Below are 17,949 nucleotides of genomic sequence, written 5' to 3'. Positions count from 1 at the left end.
ATAACGTGCTAATAGTGTGCAACTTCTGAGTGGCTTAAGTTGGAAATTATGGGATCAGGGTAGCACAGTATAGCCGGTATGTTCTTGATGGTAAAAAAAACATTTGTCAAACTACAACCTACATAACCATATACGTTTTTTAATTCTGAAATGCATTTTTAAGTCACCTGAGGCTTTGGGAGTAGATATTACCGTAATTTTCACCCCACCGCATATAATGTTTTAAGCAATGATTGTACGTCTTCAATGGAATAAATATACCTGTTGGAGCCAGGCAATCAAAGATTGTCAAATAAACCTTTTTAAAACTGTTTAAGTAATTAGCCCTGGAGGTCCAAATCATTAAAGATATAGGGTAGTATTAGAGAAAAGATTAACGTTAGTGGACTAACAGTGATGTAACCTGTCTCAAACAGTGATGTAACATATTTAAAAGTCCGAAACAGTAGCAGCATTCTCTCGTAGTTAAGAAGGGTGTGGAGTCAGTGGTAGGCCCAATGGGCTGAGTGGTGGAGCATATTCTGATTAAGTTTAGTTTATGTTGAGAATGTCTCTTACTGTCTGCTTACCCTGTATGGTGTGACGATTGGGAGATGGTAATTAGTGCTGGAGATGACCATCTGGAGTAATCCATTGTGGCTATTGGAGTGCAGAAAGAGGCATTCTGAACCAGAGTAAAATATAACCAGTGGTAGAGGTCCGCTGAAATATGAGACTCTAGAATTTCTGTGAGAAAGCATAAGTGATAGCAATAGATTCACAGCTAGAACATGTCTTATAAACCTTTAACATAGTCCGCGTTAGCAATGACAGCTGATCACGTGATATAAACTGCAGCCGGCGATCAGCTTTTTATTTTCCTCCTCACGTGAAAAAAAAGCAAATCGCTGCTGCTATCAGAGGGACATTGGTCCCGAAGAGGAGAGGAGTAGTGATGGACGAACATCGGCCGGGGCGGTTCGCGAACGTCAGCCGTAAATTTTCTCAAAAGTTTGCGAAGTGCAAGTTCGCGGCGGGCCCCATTGCTTTAATGGGAGGAGAACTTTAAAAACCTTTTTAGGTCCTATTTGCAGCCACAAAAGACATACTAGCTGTGCACAAATAGTCCCAGCACATGGACAATGTCATAACAGAAGTATTGCAATTGGAAAAGTTGCCCTAAAAAAAAAATTTTAACAGCAAAAAATGTTTTTCTTTTTTTTTTTTTTTTTTTTTCATAAATTAGCCAGAACTGACAGCAGCCGGTAAATACATGTCAAATAAATATAGGGTCCATTCACACATCTGTAAAATGGGTCCGCATCCATTCCACAATTTTGCAGAACATTTACAGACCCATTGATTTTCAATTCCAGTCTGAAAAATTAGGCATTCACAGGATAAAGAAGTAAGTGTTGGCCATTCCAGGCCCCAAAAAGTAGCCCACATGCATTTACCTGACAGCTAAGAACGTAGTATTTGGTGGCTGGAGGTACATTAGGCATTCACAGGATACATAAGTAAGTGTCGGCCAGTATAGGCCCCAAAAATTAGCCCACATGGGTTTACCTGACAGCTAAGAACGTAGTATTCTGTGGCTGAAGATTCATTAGGCATTCACAGGATACAGAAGTAAGTGTCGGCCTGTATAGGCCCCAAAAAATAAGCCCACATGGATTTACCTGACAGCTAAGAATGTAGTATTTGGTGGCTGGAGGGAGGTACATTAGGCATTCACAGGATACAGAAGTAAGTGTCGGCCAGTATAGGCCCCAAAATTAGCCCACATGGGTTTACCTGACAGCTAAGAATGTAGTATTCTGTGGCTGAAGGTACATTGGGCATTCACAGGATACAGAAGTAAGTGTCGGATAGTATAGGCCCCAAAAATTAGCCCACATGGGTTTACCTGACGGCAAAGAAAGTTGTATTCTGTGGCTGGAGGTACATTAGATATTCACAAAAAAAATTGTCGGCCCTGAAAGGCCCTTAAAATTTGGCATTCAATGGTCATGAAATGCCTTTTATGCCACTGTATTTAGCGAAGACAAGGACCAGGAATTGTTGTGGGTGGATGGCGTTCTGGCGGATATTTGTGGCCAGGCATGAGGAATTTCAATGAAACATGGTCTACTGGTCACATGTGTTGAATTCCTCAAAGATCCATGCCTCATTAATTTTTATAAATGTGAGGTAGTCTACACTGTCATGAGCTAGGCGAGTGCGCTTATCGGTCACGATCCCCCCTGCTGCGCTGAACGTCCTTTCTGACAGGACACTGGAGGGGGGGGGCAAGCCAACCTTTCCATTGCAAATTGTGCAAGCTCTGGCCAGAGGTCAAGACTGCCCACCCAGTAGTCCAGAGGTTCATCACTCCTCAGAGCGTCCACATCGGCCGTTAACCCGATGTAGTCGGACACCTGTCGGTCTAGGCGTTCCCTGATGCTGGATCCGGAGTACAGCTGTCGATGGTTCGGCTGAAAGAAGGATCTCATATCTGAAGTGACCAAGACATCTTCAAACCGCCCTCTTCTTGCAGGTGCTGTTGGATTGTTACCCGCAACTGTCTCTCTGTTACTGAAAATTCCTCTGCATGTGCACGCAAAGGCAGAATGCAGCATTTCCCGCAGCAAGGCCTGGAAGTGCTGCATTCTGACCGCCCTCTGTCATTGTGGTAACATTTTCACCATTTTTTGTTTGTACCGGGGGTCTAAGTACGTTGCCACCCAGTACTGGTCCTTGGTCTTTATGCTTTTTATGAATGCATGAAGTCCCCTATTCGCACTAAACTGGAAGCTGTGTAGTGGCCTGCTTCCAGCTCCTCATCCAGGATAATGTCATCCTCGTTCTCCTCCCCCCATCCACGGATAACACCAGGGATCCCAGAAAGGTTTAACGCATGCTCTTCTTGCTCCTCCTCATCCCCCCCCCCCGGCACCATCCTCCTCTGACTCCTCTTCAGACTCCTGCTGTTGACTTGTCTCAGATGGAGTAGCACCCACTGGGAATTCATCCAACATTGCGACTTCCTCATCTTCCTGCTCCTCCTCCTCGATGGCTTGATCAATGACATGGCGCAATGCATGCTCCAGAAAGAAGGCATAAGGTACGATGTTACTGATGGCGCCCTGGCCGTGAATGACCAGTTGGGTGATCTCAGCGAATGACCGCAGAAGTCTGCATGCATCCCGCATGAGCAGCCACTGGCGAGGTGAAAAAAACCCAAGCTCCCCAGAACCTGTCCTGCCGCAGAGTTCGTACAGGTAGTCATTAACTGCATGGTTCTGCTGGAGCAGCCTATCAAACATATGCGATGTTGAGTTCCATCACGTTGGGCAGTCACAAATAAGACACCTGACGGGCAGGTTGTGTCGCCGCTGAATGTCAGCAAGGCGAGCCATGGCTGTGTAAGATCTTCTGAAATGGCCCGAGATTTTCCTGGCCTGCCGCAAGATGTCCTGGACCCCAGGGTATTTGGCAATGAATCGCTGCACCACCAAGTTCAGGACGTGTGCCATGCATGGCACGTGTTATTTTTCCCTGTTTCAGCATGCTCAGCAGATTGGCACCGTTGTCGCACACCACTTTACCAACTGTCATATTCTGCGGTGTCAGCCACTGATCTGCCTGTGAAGGCAAAGCTGAAAGGAGTGCAGGACCAGTGTGGCTCTTGGCTTCCAGGCACAACAATCACAGCACAGCATGGCAACAGCTCACCTGGCATGTGAAATAGGTTCTGGGGATCTTGGGCGGTGCAGCTGAAAAGGAGGAGTCAGCCGAGGAGCAGAGGGAGGATGGAGGAGGAGGAGGAGGAGAAGAAGAGGCAGGCCTGCATGCAATCCGTGGCGGTACAACCAAATCTACACGGGTGCTACGGGTTACATGCTTGACGGCCGTCAGAAGGTTCACCCAGTGGAGAGTAAAAGTGATATACTTTCCCTGCCCGTGTTTGCTAGACCATGTGACTGTGGTCAGATATATCTTGGCACCAACACTGTGTGCCAGAGATATATTCACTTGCCGCTGAACATGGCCATACAGCTCTGGAATGCCCTTCTGCGAGAAATATTTCCTGCCTGGGACCTTTCATTGTGGTGTTCCAATGGCCACAAATTTACGAAAGGCCTCCGAGTCCACCAGTTGATATGGCAGTAGTTGGCGGGCTATCAGTTCCCACAAGCCAGCAGTCAAACATTGGGCAAGAGGGTTATCCAGCGTCATTATTTTTTTCCGCTCCAACATTTGGGCCACAGAAGCCTGCCTTTTTCCATAACCACGTGATGACGGCATGATGGAAGGTGGAGTGGAGGACAAATGTGAGGAGAGCGGAGAAAGAGAAGAGGCTGGACGGTGATAGCCTGGAGTGTGGCTTTGTGGGTTCTGACAGTGTTGCTCCCACTGGGCTCGGTAATGGGAGTTCAGGTGCCTCCTTTTTTTTTTTATAAACTTATTATTTTTAAAAATAAGAGAACATACAGATACATTTCATACAGTAAAAACTTTAAATTTCCAGTATTATAGATTTCTCCCTTCCCTTTATTTTTCCCCCTATTAGCCCCCCCCCCCACACACACCCTTATCTATTGGTTTTCTTTCTCTTTTTCTCCACTCCATTTGGTGTATTCTCTTGTTGTCTTAAACTCTCTCCAATTTTCCCATATATCACCCCACTCCTCAGCCTCATCTTCCTCCCAGTCTTTCAGATATTCTAATGTTCTTATTCTCTCAACTCTTTGTACCCAGTCCTCCGTTGTCGGGGCCTCTTCCTTTTGCCATAATAACGGGATTAGTCCTTTTGCTGCGTTCATCAGATGGGGTATTAATGTTGTTTTATTTTGCCTAACAGAATTTTTGATACCGTGGAATAGGCAATACCAAGGATCTTCTGGAATTTCTATTTTCATAATTTTTTTAATTAGGCCCAGGATTTCCTTCCAGTACTTTTAATTTTTGGGCAGTCCCACCATAAATGCAATGTATTTGTAATTCATTTCAGCTGTGTTTGTATCTACTGTGGAACTGTGTATTCATTTTAGGCTTTTTCCCAAGTGAAAATCTCTATTTCGTGTGCTCAAGTCCCTCTCCCATTTGTCGATGAATGGCGGGACCGCCGGTCCTGTCAAGTCCACCAGGATTTTATATATGTTTGATATTTTGTTTTCATATTTCTCTGAGGAGCAGATCTGCTCAAAAGGGAGCAGATCTTCTCCCCTTCTCAGCGGTCCTGGCAGAGAAGTCACAAAGTGCTTCAACTGGCAATATCCCCATTCATTGAGTCCCCAGTCTTTTCTTTTTTGTTTTAATACCTCATATGGGTATATTTGCTCATTGTCCATAATATCTTTTTTTTTATTTTATTTTTTTTTTTATATTTTTTATTGAATTTTTAAAACAGAACAGTAAAGTAAAGGATGGTATGTGTACATATAGCAAGTGATACATACTGGAACAATGGTAGCAAATACAGAACTCAAGCAAATAAGATATAGAAGTTCATAAGCACACAGTGGCGTAGCGTGGGTTGTCAGCACCCGGGGCTAGGCAAGTCATTTGCGCCCCCTACACAAACGTACTAGACCACTACACAGACCTACCCCCCCCATACACTGACACCTACACTGACCCCCCTTCACTTACCCCCACTACACTGACGCATACACTGACCCCCCATACACTGACCCCTACACTGACTCCCCCTTACATTTCTATACACTGACCCCCCATACACTAACACCCCCTACACTGACACCTATACAGACCCCCTACACACTGACCCCTACACTAACACCTATACTGACACCCCCTACACTGACAGCTACACTGACACCTATACTGACCCCCCCTTACATTCCCACATACACTGACCCCCAATACACTGACCCCTACACTGACTCCCCCTACATTTTCACATACACTGACCCCCTACACTGACCCCTAAACTAATAGCTATACTGTCCCCCCCTTACACTGACCTCCCCCATACACTGACACCTATACTGACCCCCCTACATTGACCCCCACATACACTGACACCCCTACATTTCCACATACACTGACCCCCCCCCATACACTGACCCCCCTACACCGATCCCCCCCCCATACACTGACCCCCCTACACTGATCCCCCCCCCATACACTGACCCCTACACTGACTCCCCCTACATTTTCACATACACTGACCCCCTACACTGACCCCTACACTAATAGCTATACTGACCCCCCCTACACTGACCTCCCCCATACACTGACACCTATACTGACCCCCCTACACTGACCGCCACATACACTGACACCCCCTACATTTCCACATACACTGACCCCCTACACTGATCCACCCCCATACACTGACACCTACACTGACACCTATGCTGACCCCCCTACACTGACACACCCTCCTCTACACTGACCCCCCCCCATACACTGACACCTACACTGACCCCCCCGTACAATGACAGCTACACTGACACCTATACTGACCCCCTTACATTCCCACATACACTGACCCCTACACTGACTCCCCCCTACATTTCCACATACACTGACCCCCACTACACTGGCCCCTACACTAATAGCTATACTGACCCCCCCATACACTGACACCTATACTGACCGCCACATACACTGACACCCCTACACTGATCTCCCCCCCATACACTGACACCTACACTGACCCCCCCCCATACACTGACACCTACACTGACACCTATACTGACCCCCTTACATTCCCACATACACTGACCCCTACACTGACTCCCCCCTACATTTCCACATACACTGACCCCCTACACTAATAGCTATACTGACCCCCCCATACACTAACACCTATACTGACCCACCTACACTGACCGCCACATACACTGACACCCCTACATTTCCACATACACTGACCCCCTACACTGATCCACCCCCATACACTGACACCTACACTGACACCTATGCTGACCCCCCTACACTGACACACCCTCCTCTACACTGACCCCCCCCATACACTGACACCTACACTGACCCCCCCCCCGTACACTGACACCTATACTGACCCCCTTACATTCCCACATACACTGACCCCCCCATACACTGACACCTACACTGACCCCCCCTCCCTCCCATGTCCACTTCCCCTGCACTGACACCTATGCTGACCTCCCTACTACACCGACACCCCCTTCCCTGGGGGCAGGCAAGACATCACTTACCTTGTTCTGTGCCAATACACTGGCGACTCGAGGAGGGGAGAGACAGCATGTCGGTGGCCGGCCGGACAGCAGGGGGAGACTCCGGAAGCGGTGCTGAACATGCACCGCGCCACAGACATCTTCATCCACGACCAGCCCCTCCCCCCTGGCCGCATGACACCTTCAGCGCTCCGCCGCTCGTCTTGCACAAAGCGGCGGCCACTGAGCCTAGAGGTGGAGTGCGGGCGGGCGCCGGGCGGGCAACTTCAGAATAAAGGGACACTTTGATCCCGCCGATTGCGGGCGTGGGATGCGCCCCCCTAAATGTTGCGCCCGGTGCCAGTGGCCCCCCCTGCACCCCCCACGCTACGCCACTGTAAGCACATATTTCCTATTGGAGGTAAAAGGTGAACTCCAAGCAAAGAGGGAAAACGTCAAACATTAGAAAGAGTAAATACATATGTGATGCTCTATACAGTCCAAATCTATGAGTCCAAATCAGCCAATCTTTGTGAAATTTAGCTCCCCGGAAAGGTGGAGTACGCATGAGCTTTCTCTAGGGAGTGTTGGAGGTTGACCTGTCGGACCACCTCCATATGCGATGGGGCTACAGGTTGTTTCCAATGTTTCGCGATTGTCATTCTAGCTGCGACTAGGACATGGAAATAGACTGTTCTCATATGGGGTGGAATATTGTCCAGGCCCAGAGTGAGAAGAGCCATGGCAGGATTCGGGTTAGTCAGTATACCAGTAAGGTTGGACAGGATTTCAAATATCTTCCTCCAGAAACTCACTAGTCCTTTGCAGGACCAGAATATATGTATGATCGTGCCAGTTTGGTCACATTCACGCCAGCATAGTGGGCTGTGAGTAGAGTAAATTTTCGAGAGGCGGTAAGGCGTAAGGTACCACCTAGTTATACGTTTTTGTGATTGATTCACGCCCCAGGTGGTGTGATATGATGTACGAATCGCCAGTTTCCACTGAGTTTCAGAGAAGGACAGTTGGAGCTCCTTTTCCCATTTGACCATGTGTGAGGATTTCTGGAACATGGTTTTTTGTCCAAGGAAGTTGTAGAAGAGAGATATCCCTTTGATTGGAGTGGATGCAGCGGTGAGAAACGACCACAGTGGGGTGGGAATAGTCTTGGTAGGAGGGGGGCATCTTGTCAAAAAGCTGGATATAGTATTGTAGGGGAAGATGGCTTTCGGAGATAACGAGAATTCTTGCTGCAGGTCAGGAAATGATTTGAGGGAACCATCTCGATAGAATTGCGAGATAGTGGTGATACCCGCAGAGGCAAATTGGGTCGTGTTTGTGTAGGGTAGAAGGACATTTAGGATAGGTAATGGCACAGGAAGTTAGGGTTGCTATGCCGCGAGGTTCAAAGCAAGAAACCTCCAGGATCTCAGGGATGATTGGGTGGCAATAGGGAGGGTACGCAGGTTTAAAGGTCTCCACAAGTCTGCTAGTAGCAGCAGGCTGAGATTAGGTGTGCATGATATCGAGGCCTCAATCGGAAGCCAAGGGAGGGGTTGTCCATGAGAAAACCAGTGTCGGAGGGTCGCAAGTCTAGAGGCATGCTAGTAATCCTCTATGTCAGGGTAGCCCAAGCCTCCCACCTTTTTGTGACGTGTCATATGTGAATAGGCGCAACGCGCCCTCTTCCTTTGCCACACAAAAACGCGAAGGAGTTTGGACAAGGTGGTTAAATAGTTCTGGGTAATATGTACAGGGAGAGTACGAAAGATATATAGTATTTTTGGCAGGCATATCATCTTGAATGCCGCTATTCTACCTGTCCACGAGAGTTTGGACATTTTGAGACTATTGATATCTGTGGCAATGGTGGACAGCAGGGGTTTCAAGTTACACTGTAGTAGGTGTACAGTGGGAAATGTCAGCTGGATTCCTAAATATTGCAAGGATTGTGTAGTCCAGGTGTAGGGCATTTGTGATTGGAGATGCATGCGGGAGGATGTGGGTATATTCATGCCGAGAATCGTGGACTTGCTAAAGTTAACTTTGTAAAAAGAGACACAGCTAAAGTCTTGAAGTATTTGGTGTGCTGCCGGGAGAACAACGGGGTTTGTCAAACTGAGTATGACATCATCAGCGAACAGCGTGATGGTATGTTTAGACTGCCCAAATTTGAAGCCCGAAACCAGGGGATCAGTGCGGAGCAACTTCGCCAGAGGTTCTATCAGCAAATTGAAAATGAGGGGCGACAACGGGCACCCCTGACACGTACCATTCGTTATAGCAAATGATTTGGACAGCATGCCCGCTGACAAGACTTGAGCCAATGGAGAGGAGTACAGCGCTAATATAGCTCCAAGTATCAGGCCTGAAAAGCCAAACTTGTGGAGAACTGCTTCCATATATCCCCAGTGAATACGGTCAAACGGCTTCTCTGCATTTATGGAAAGAAGCAGAGAAGGCGATTTGGCAACTGCAGCATGGTGTATTAAATTAACAACCCATCTGGCAGCGTCAGGAGCTTGACGTCCCTGCAGAAACCCCATCTGGTCTCCCCCTAACAGGGACGGCAGGATCTGTGCTAGGCGGTTGGCTATAAGTTTAGCATATAGTTTCACGTCGTTATTGAGGAGTGAAATGGGCCTAAAATTGGCAGGAGTTGTAGGGGGTTTACCCGGCTTGGGGAGGAGAGTGACTATAGTAGCTCTGAGCATCTCTTGGGGAAGAGTACCCGAAGAGATCGCTGCAGAAAACGTAGTCAACAGGTGGGGGGAGAGTATGTCGCAAAGGGATCGATAATATTCGTTGGTCATACCGTCAGGGCCCGGGGACTTGTTCAGAGGAAGGCTTGCGATTGCATCATTCAATTCCTGGGATGTAAAGGGGCTATTGAGGTTGGCCAGGGAGTCACTTGTTAGAGAGGGTAAACGGAGTCTGCTAAGGAATGCTTGGATATTGTCCATAATATCTTTCAAACGTGCATCCTCATCTCCTATCCACTTTCCTCCCATTTTTTCTTGTCCTGGTGGAAAATAATTAGTGTCCTTTTAAAGGAATAAAAAGGACACTAATTAGATCTTCTATTTGTCTGTTCATATCTATCATATGTGGCTGTAACTTGTTGTAACTTGTTGAAGTCTTGATATTGCCTTTTCTCTCTGTTTCCCAGCTGTCTCATTCACAGCCAGTTGCTCAGTGAGCATTAGTAAGTCAGCTTTTGGATCTGTAATGGCTGCTAAGAGAGTTTTTGCTGTCTGCTGCTATTTCTGTCACTTACTGAATCCTCCTTACCAAATCTTCTGATACTGGGAGTGAGACATCATCATATCCTTCATCATCCTCTCCTGTTGTTCTGTGAGGCAGTACCATCTTGCCTACAGCACTGCTGTGTCTTGTAGAAGACTTTTTTTAAAAAAATTGCAGGGATCTGCTTTCAAGATGGGGTAGATGTTGACTGCTGGGATTGATTGTATGCCCCAGACTTAAGAATTCTGCCCATAGTTTGCAGGTTGCTGTCTATCACAGGGACAGTATAGACTGCAGGATCTCCTTCAGAAAGCAGCCATGCATACCATGTGCTAAGCTACACCCCCTTGATTTTATAAGGTCTGACGTGTCTAGGGTAACAAGAAAATCCTCAAGCCCCTCCTCCCTCTTTGTATTATTTATTTTGTTGTTGTGTATAAACCTTACACAAGTTCAACTTTTCCCAGTTTGCTGATTAGTAGTGAACATAAATGTCTTAAAACATAATATTCCTTTTTATTTAAGGCAGTTGAGCTTCATGGAAAAATTGACATCCTTATCTGTAATGCTGCTGTGAATCCTTTCGTTGGTCCAATTTTTGAAACTACTGAAGAAATGTGGAAAAAGGTGAGTGACCACAAAAAAGCCTGGGGCTATAATGCTATAATGAAGAGTAGTTCATACATATTTTAGTTTGAATGTCTTTCTGGTATCTGGTAATTTTGGCCTTCTAACTCCCATTTTAATCTTAGAAACTCCTCTAGCTTGGATGTAAAGCTGAACTCTGGGCTACTCATTTCTTTGCACCCAAATTTTCCTTTTCACATGTACAGATGGCCCTACTTATTTGTTTTCCTTGTTCCTGGGCTGATATAATCTTATCTAAATCCCCAGTGACATCATCATATGCCAGTAACAAAAGATCCACTATCTGGAAGCCAGAAGGAGGGATCCACAGGGCATCACTAAGTCACAGAGGGTGTAACATGGGTTTGCCTTGCAGAACTACATTGGTGTTCAAGCAGGTACAGAACTTTGATAGTGTACTCAACTCCTTGGCCACTAGAAGCTGAGGTATGCATCTGAGAGGGGCAGCGGAGGGTCAGAGAGAGATGAAGCAGCATGTAGGCAGAAGAGTCTGATCATTGGAGGTTTATTTACTAAAGCTGGAGAGTGTGACTTTAGGCTTACTTCTGGATGTAAACCAATTAGCTAACAAGTTTTATTGCAAAGCTTAATTGAACAAGCTGAGGTTAGAAGCGAATTGGTTTCTATGCAGAATTGAGCCTGATGTTGCACTCTCCAGCTTTGGTAAACTGTTTATCAGCCAAAGAACTGACCATGCTGTGTTCTCATGCCTAGTGTAGTCAGTTTTTAATAGGACAGCATAGGGACTGGCAGGAACACCAGGGGTTTCACAAAAGGAAGCAATACAAAGAGAACAGGATACCTTTTCATACAAGTACAAAAGACCCATATCAGGAATATGAAATGTTGCGTTTTTAGTGCCATCTGTTCTAGAAGGAACATGGGAGGTGTTTAAAATGGGAGGCGTTTTAAATGTATCATTTAAATACTCCTCATAAGACCAACATGAAAAAAAAATCAAGAGGTATTAATTTTGTATTTTATCCAAAATATGTGTGTAAAAGGGTTTAAGCCCTTTTGAGTTGTACTGTCATCTCAGACCCATTAGAGATCATTTTGCCACAGTGAGTATAGTTTCAACAGACAAGAAGTAAATCTGCAGCTCGAACGTAGAAATAAAAATGTTTCCATAGTTGGGTAATAGAAGAAAGGAAACCCTATCAGCTTTGTATTGTTGTCTGTGTCCCGGTTGCAGATTTTTCCCCAATTTCTGTTAAAAATAGTTGCCACTATCTAGAACAGTAAGTAAGGGGAGATCTCTCTAAGGGTCCTTGATAACCATGAGGCACAACATGAGGTTATAATCTTTGCCTTTTCTTTCTAAAACTGAAATACATTTTTTTAAAGCCCCATTCATATTGACTGTGGATTTGAAACCGTGCGACTTCATCTAAAATATCATGATTTTAAAGTTGCAATTCAATCGCAAGACAAATCACTCCAATGTGAATGGGGGCTAAATAAAATTACAGGGGCAGGTGGTGGTGGAAGTGGTGATACTGGGGGGGGGGGGTAAAACATTCTGGATTTCAACTTTTAATATTGGGGCTATATAAATATTTGGTATTAGTAAAGATTGCTGAATTTAAACATAATTCATAAAAAAAAGTACTGATAATTTCTCTGTATCATTTTCTAGGTTTTCCATGTCAATGTAATATCAACTTTCCTTTTGATAAAGCTTGCTGTACCTCACATCCGGAAACAAGGGTAACAATTTTTCTATCTTTTCTTTTCTTTAATAATTTCATATGAAAACCAGTGGTTCACATATTTAGTTTTATTAATAGAATGTATACATAGTAACTATTAAATACAACTAATCATCATTTGATCATTTTAATTCTCCAGTAATATCACTCTTTCCCTTCATAACGTTGACTATATTTTTCCAAATCGGTTTTTAAAGAAATTTGTTTGTTATATTTCATTCAGTGCACGATTGCTTGGTCAGCCATTTTTATTTATTTTGTGACATGAGTGATTTTATTTAACCAATTGCAAATATTTTAAACCAGTAACAAGGATTTATACATTTCTTAAATTGTTACTAAACCCACAACGGTAAAATCAGTCTGTATATTTAGTAAAGCATGCTTGTTATGCTCAATGTGGAACCTAAGGGGTAAATCTCTGCATTATGTAAAAAGGCTTTTTGATCCTGTATGCACAGATCCTTCTCTTCTTCCACTGACTACAAAACCTGAACGGATAAGACAGGGCCTTTTGAGTGAGGCTGCACATGCTCAGTTTGGTGTGTATTGCTAGAATTCGTTTTTTTTTTTTTCTTGGGAGAGTGCATGTGATCAGCACAGGGCCAATCACCACTGTCCAGACAGAATTAGAAGTCCTTCCTATAAGCTTCACCAGGAACTGATAGAAGTCACAAGACTGCTATATGCTGCTGATGAGAAAATGTATTTAGCAGCTTATATTTACTAAAATAATTGCATTTCCATGTTCTGTGTACTATGGGAGACCAGATATAGTGAATGCAGGTTCTGGGTTTAGTAACAATTTAATAATCATACATTTGTATGTGGCGTTGCACATAATACTCTGTTTTATTTCAATTAGGAATGGATCAATAATAATCTGCTCTTCGTTCATTGGATACATACCTCATCCAGTAAGTTAATTTAACTAATATGCTAAACAATTAGTGTATTTCTCAGTAATTGTACCTAGAAGGGAATCATTTATAACTTTGTATACTCAAACAAACATATGCAAGGGAGTGCACGTACAAGTGCACGTTGTTGGCTGGCGAAACGCGTCAACGCAATTTCCGGCTTATGCCCGTAGCAACGTCCCTTCCGGTAGCGGTGGAACGCACGACGGAGCCAAGCCCCGCTGCGCACCGTCATCCAAAGAGGATCTACTACCTTGTAACCCCATCGCTTGTTTTTCTCATACGAAATGTGAGTTTTATACTTTGTGTTGCAAATTAATAAACGTGTTGTAGCAGGATTACGCTATTGGTATCCCTTTCTTCCCCTATATGGCCACTATTCGGTGAGAGAATATAGGAGACTCCTATTGGTTACCAACTCGGTTTCAAGGATAACTGCCCGGATTATATACCGGACTCTGCCTGTGAGACCGTTACGCCGTACGGCCTAGGGGTCCACGCCGTCCGGTAAGTGGAATCACTCTTGGGGAGAGGAACCACTTTAGCATCGCACCACCGCAGCATGTGTTTGCTTTTCTAGCACCTGAGCACTTTATCTGGCTGTCGTTTGAAACTTTCACTGGCTACTTGCTGAACACATATAATTGGGACTATTGTTTAATATATTGCAACACCATTTTGGACTATCAACTAGCACCATTCTATTGTATTTATTTATATATTTATTCTAATTATTTATATCACTGGGTTGTAATCACACCATTGGAGGATAATTTTTATATATCTGTATATATATATATATATAATTTTTTGATTATTCACTCCATTCTTTGTTACACTGACCATCCCACGAGGCTGGCCACACCAATTTTTGCGCTGTTTACATTTTGCACCCCATCCCAGTACCTGTCACTAGCCCATCCCAGTACCTGTCACCAGCCCATCAGGTACTCTGATGACAGGTACTCAGGTACTCTGATGGGCTGGTGACAAGTACTCGGGTACTCTCGTGGGCTGGTGACAGGTACTCGGGTACTCTGATGACAGGTACTCGGGTACTCCTGAGTACCTGTCATCGGCGTACCTGTCTCCAGCCCATCAGAGTACTTTTGTACTTATCGGCAGCCCATGCCTCCTAGATTATGTGTTGGGGTGTTTGTTTTCCAAAATGGGTTCATTTTGTGGGGGTTTCCATTGTCCTGGTGCTCCAGGGCCTTCAAAAGTGTGATTGGTTGTAATGAAATGATATGTTTAATTTATGCTCCCAGGACACCTGATGGTGCTCCTTGCATGTTGGGTCTCTGTATGTGGCTATGCTGTGACAAAGTCTCACATATGTGGTATTGCCATACTCAGGAGGAGTAGCAGAATGTATTTTGGGGTGTAATTTTTGCTATGTACATGCTATGTGTTAGAAATATCTTATAAAGTGACAACTTTGTGTAAAAAAAAATATATATATTTTTCATTTTCTTTCCACATTTTACAAAAACTTTACATGTTCAAAAGACTCATTATGCCTCATAGAATATACGTTGGGGTGTTTGCTTTCCAAAATGGGGTCATTTTGTGGGTAATTCCATTGTCCTGGTGCTCCAGGGCCTTCAAAAATGTGATAGGTCATCGGAAATTATATCTGTAATTTTATGCTCGTAGAACACCTGATGGTACTCCTTGCATGTTGGGCCTCTGTGTGTGACCAGGCTGTGTAAAAGTCTCATGTGGTATCGCCATACTCGGGAGGAGTAGCAGAATGTATTTTGGGGTGTAAGTGCAAGTATGACTATACTGTGTGTGAGAAATAACCTGTTATTGTGACAATTTTGTGTAAAAAAATAAATAAATAAATAAATGAATGAAAATAATTTCTTAATTTTCCAAAGAATTGTGGGAAAAATTACAACTTCAAAAAACTCACCATGCCTCTTACTAAATACCCCAGAATGTCTACTTTTCAAAAAGGGGTCATTTGGGGGGGTATTTGTACTGTCCTGACATTTCAGGTCCACAAGAAATGATATAGGCAGTTGGTACATCAGGTGTGATTAGGTGTGATCAATTTTCAATGATTGGCACCATAGCTTGTAGACTCTATAAAGGCCCGTACACACGATCAGAAAATCTGAAGGGAAATTTCATCCGATGACTGATCTGCGGATTTTCAGATTGTTAGTATGGTGCTTTCGACAGCCGACTGCGACTTTTTGGCCGAAAAGGCTATAAAATTTTTATCGTCCGTCAACACAACATCTGATTTTCGTCTCATTAGTACAGTTTTGACAGAAAAAAGTCTTAAGAGCAAGACTAGACCTGCTCAGAGACGAAAGAACACATACAAAACAATCCAACATATGACATCACTTCTGAAGTAGAATTCTGTCATGCGGGAAAATTCGTATGAAAATAACCTCTTCACTTTCCACATCAGACTAGCATGCCACAAAAAACGGACGACAGATCGTTCGATAATCTGATCGTGTGTACGGGGCTTTACTTTCACACAGACCAAATAATATCCATTAATTTGGGTTATTTTTTACCAAAGATAAGAAGCAGTACACATTTTGGGCCAAATTTATGAAAAAAATACTTATTTGCAAAATTTTATAATAGAAACTATATAATCGCAAAAAATGAAAAAAAATAAAAAAAAACAGCGGTGATTAAATACCACCAGAAGAAAATGATAAAAAATTTGATTGGGTACAGGATTGCATGACTAATTATTCAAATTGTGAGAGCGCTGAAAGCTGAAAATTGGTCTGGGCAGGAAGGGGGTGTAACTGTACTGTATGGAAGTGGATAAGCAGAACTTTACCCATAACAACTTAACCACTTTAGGACCGGAAGGATTTGCACTCTTCCTGACCAGGCCCTATTTTGCAATTCGGCACTGCGTTACTTTAACGGACGACGCTGTACCCAAAAAAAATTGATGTCCTTTTTTCCCACAAATAGAGCTTTATTTTGGTGATATTTGATCACCTGTGCGATTTTTGTGGGACTGCAACATTGCGGCAGACATATCGGCCCCCTGACTGACATTTTTGACACTTGGGGGGACCAGTGACATTGCTACAGTAATCAGTGCTAAAAATATGCACTGTTACTGTAATAATGACATTGGCAGGGAAGGGGTTAACATTATGGGGGGATCAAGGATTAAATATGAGCCTAGGGGAGTGATTCTAACTGTGGGGGGGGCGTGGCTTCTGAAATGACCATAGAGACATGTGATCCTATATAGAAGAATCTCACATGGGCTCCATGATCATTACAGGGAGAAGAACGGTGAGCTGTGTTTACAACAGCTGACCTTTCTTCTCTCTCAACTGGGAACGATCGCGGGTGTCAGGCGGTAATCAGAGCCGCCTGCCTGCTGCATCGGCTTCCCCGCTGATGAGCAGGAGCACACCGGCGGCAGCTCGTGCTCGCCCCCTAGCCTCCCGAGAGCGAGAGCTGTAGATGTACGGCGATTCGCCTGCGAGCGGCTGCCTGCCGCAGTACATCTGCGGCGGGCGGTCATAAACTGGTTAATAGAAAAAAATGTTCTTTAGCTAGGAACATACATCCACGTTAATAAAAATGCTACAAAAATTAGCGTGTGCTGTACATTGCTTCCAGCATTGCTCCTGTTTCTTCCCCTAAATAGCTGTAAATCTTTAGGCTGTCAGCCTCTAGTGGCTCTGATTTTCAGCACAATGCCAAAAATGGAGAGCAACTGAGCATGTGAAGAGCAGGGTTAGGCTGGGTTCACATATAATATATTTCCAAAAGTATTGGGACGCCTGCATTTACATGCACATGAACTTTAATGGCATCCCAGACTTAGTCTGTAGGGTTCAATTTTGAGTTGGCCCACCCTTTGCAGCTATAACAGTTTCAACTCTTCTGGGAAGGCTGTCCACAAGGTTTTGGAGAATGTCTATGGAAATGTTTGACCATTCTCTAGAAGCACATTTGTGAGGTCAGGCACTTATGTTGGACGAGAAGGTCTCCGCTCTAATTCATCCCAAAGTTGTTCTATCAGATTGGTTTCAGGACTCTGTGCAGGCCAGCCAAGTTCCTCCACCCCAAACTCGCTTATCCATGTCTTTATGGACCTTGCTTTGTGCATTGGTCCAAATTATTTGGTGGAGGGGGGATTATGGTGTGGAGTTGTTTTTCAGGGGTTGGGCTTGGCCACTTAGTTCCAGTGAGGGGAACTCTTAAGGCATCAGCATACCAAGACATTTTGGACAATTGCATGCTCCCAACGTTGTAATAATTAGAGTGCAAGGAAAATGGACACAA

General features: G+C 44.4%; 1 protein-coding gene across 1 annotated transcript in view; it reads left to right on the top strand.

Moving 5' to 3' along the window:
* LOC309566169 (dehydrogenase/reductase SDR family member 4-like) overlaps window positions 1-17,949 on the top strand; it is a 153,212-nt gene that overhangs the window by 32,462 nt on the left and 102,801 nt on the right. Inside the window, exons 4-6 of the mRNA XM_082271236.1 lie at window positions 10,902-11,003; window positions 12,664-12,734; window positions 13,602-13,653. Of these exons, the coding sequence (XP_082127362.1) occupies window positions 10,902-11,003; window positions 12,664-12,734; window positions 13,602-13,653 (225 nt within the window). The remainder of the gene's footprint in view (window positions 1-10,901; window positions 11,004-12,663; window positions 12,735-13,601; window positions 13,654-17,949) is intronic.

This window comes from Pelophylax lessonae (genome assembly GCF_965119305.1).
Source record: "Pelophylax lessonae genome assembly, chromosome: 1".
Taxonomy (NCBI): domain Eukaryota; kingdom Metazoa; phylum Chordata; class Amphibia; order Anura; family Ranidae; genus Pelophylax; species Pelophylax lessonae.
The sequence above is the reverse complement of the archived record's forward strand: the minus strand, read 5'-3'. Positions and strand labels throughout refer to the sequence as shown.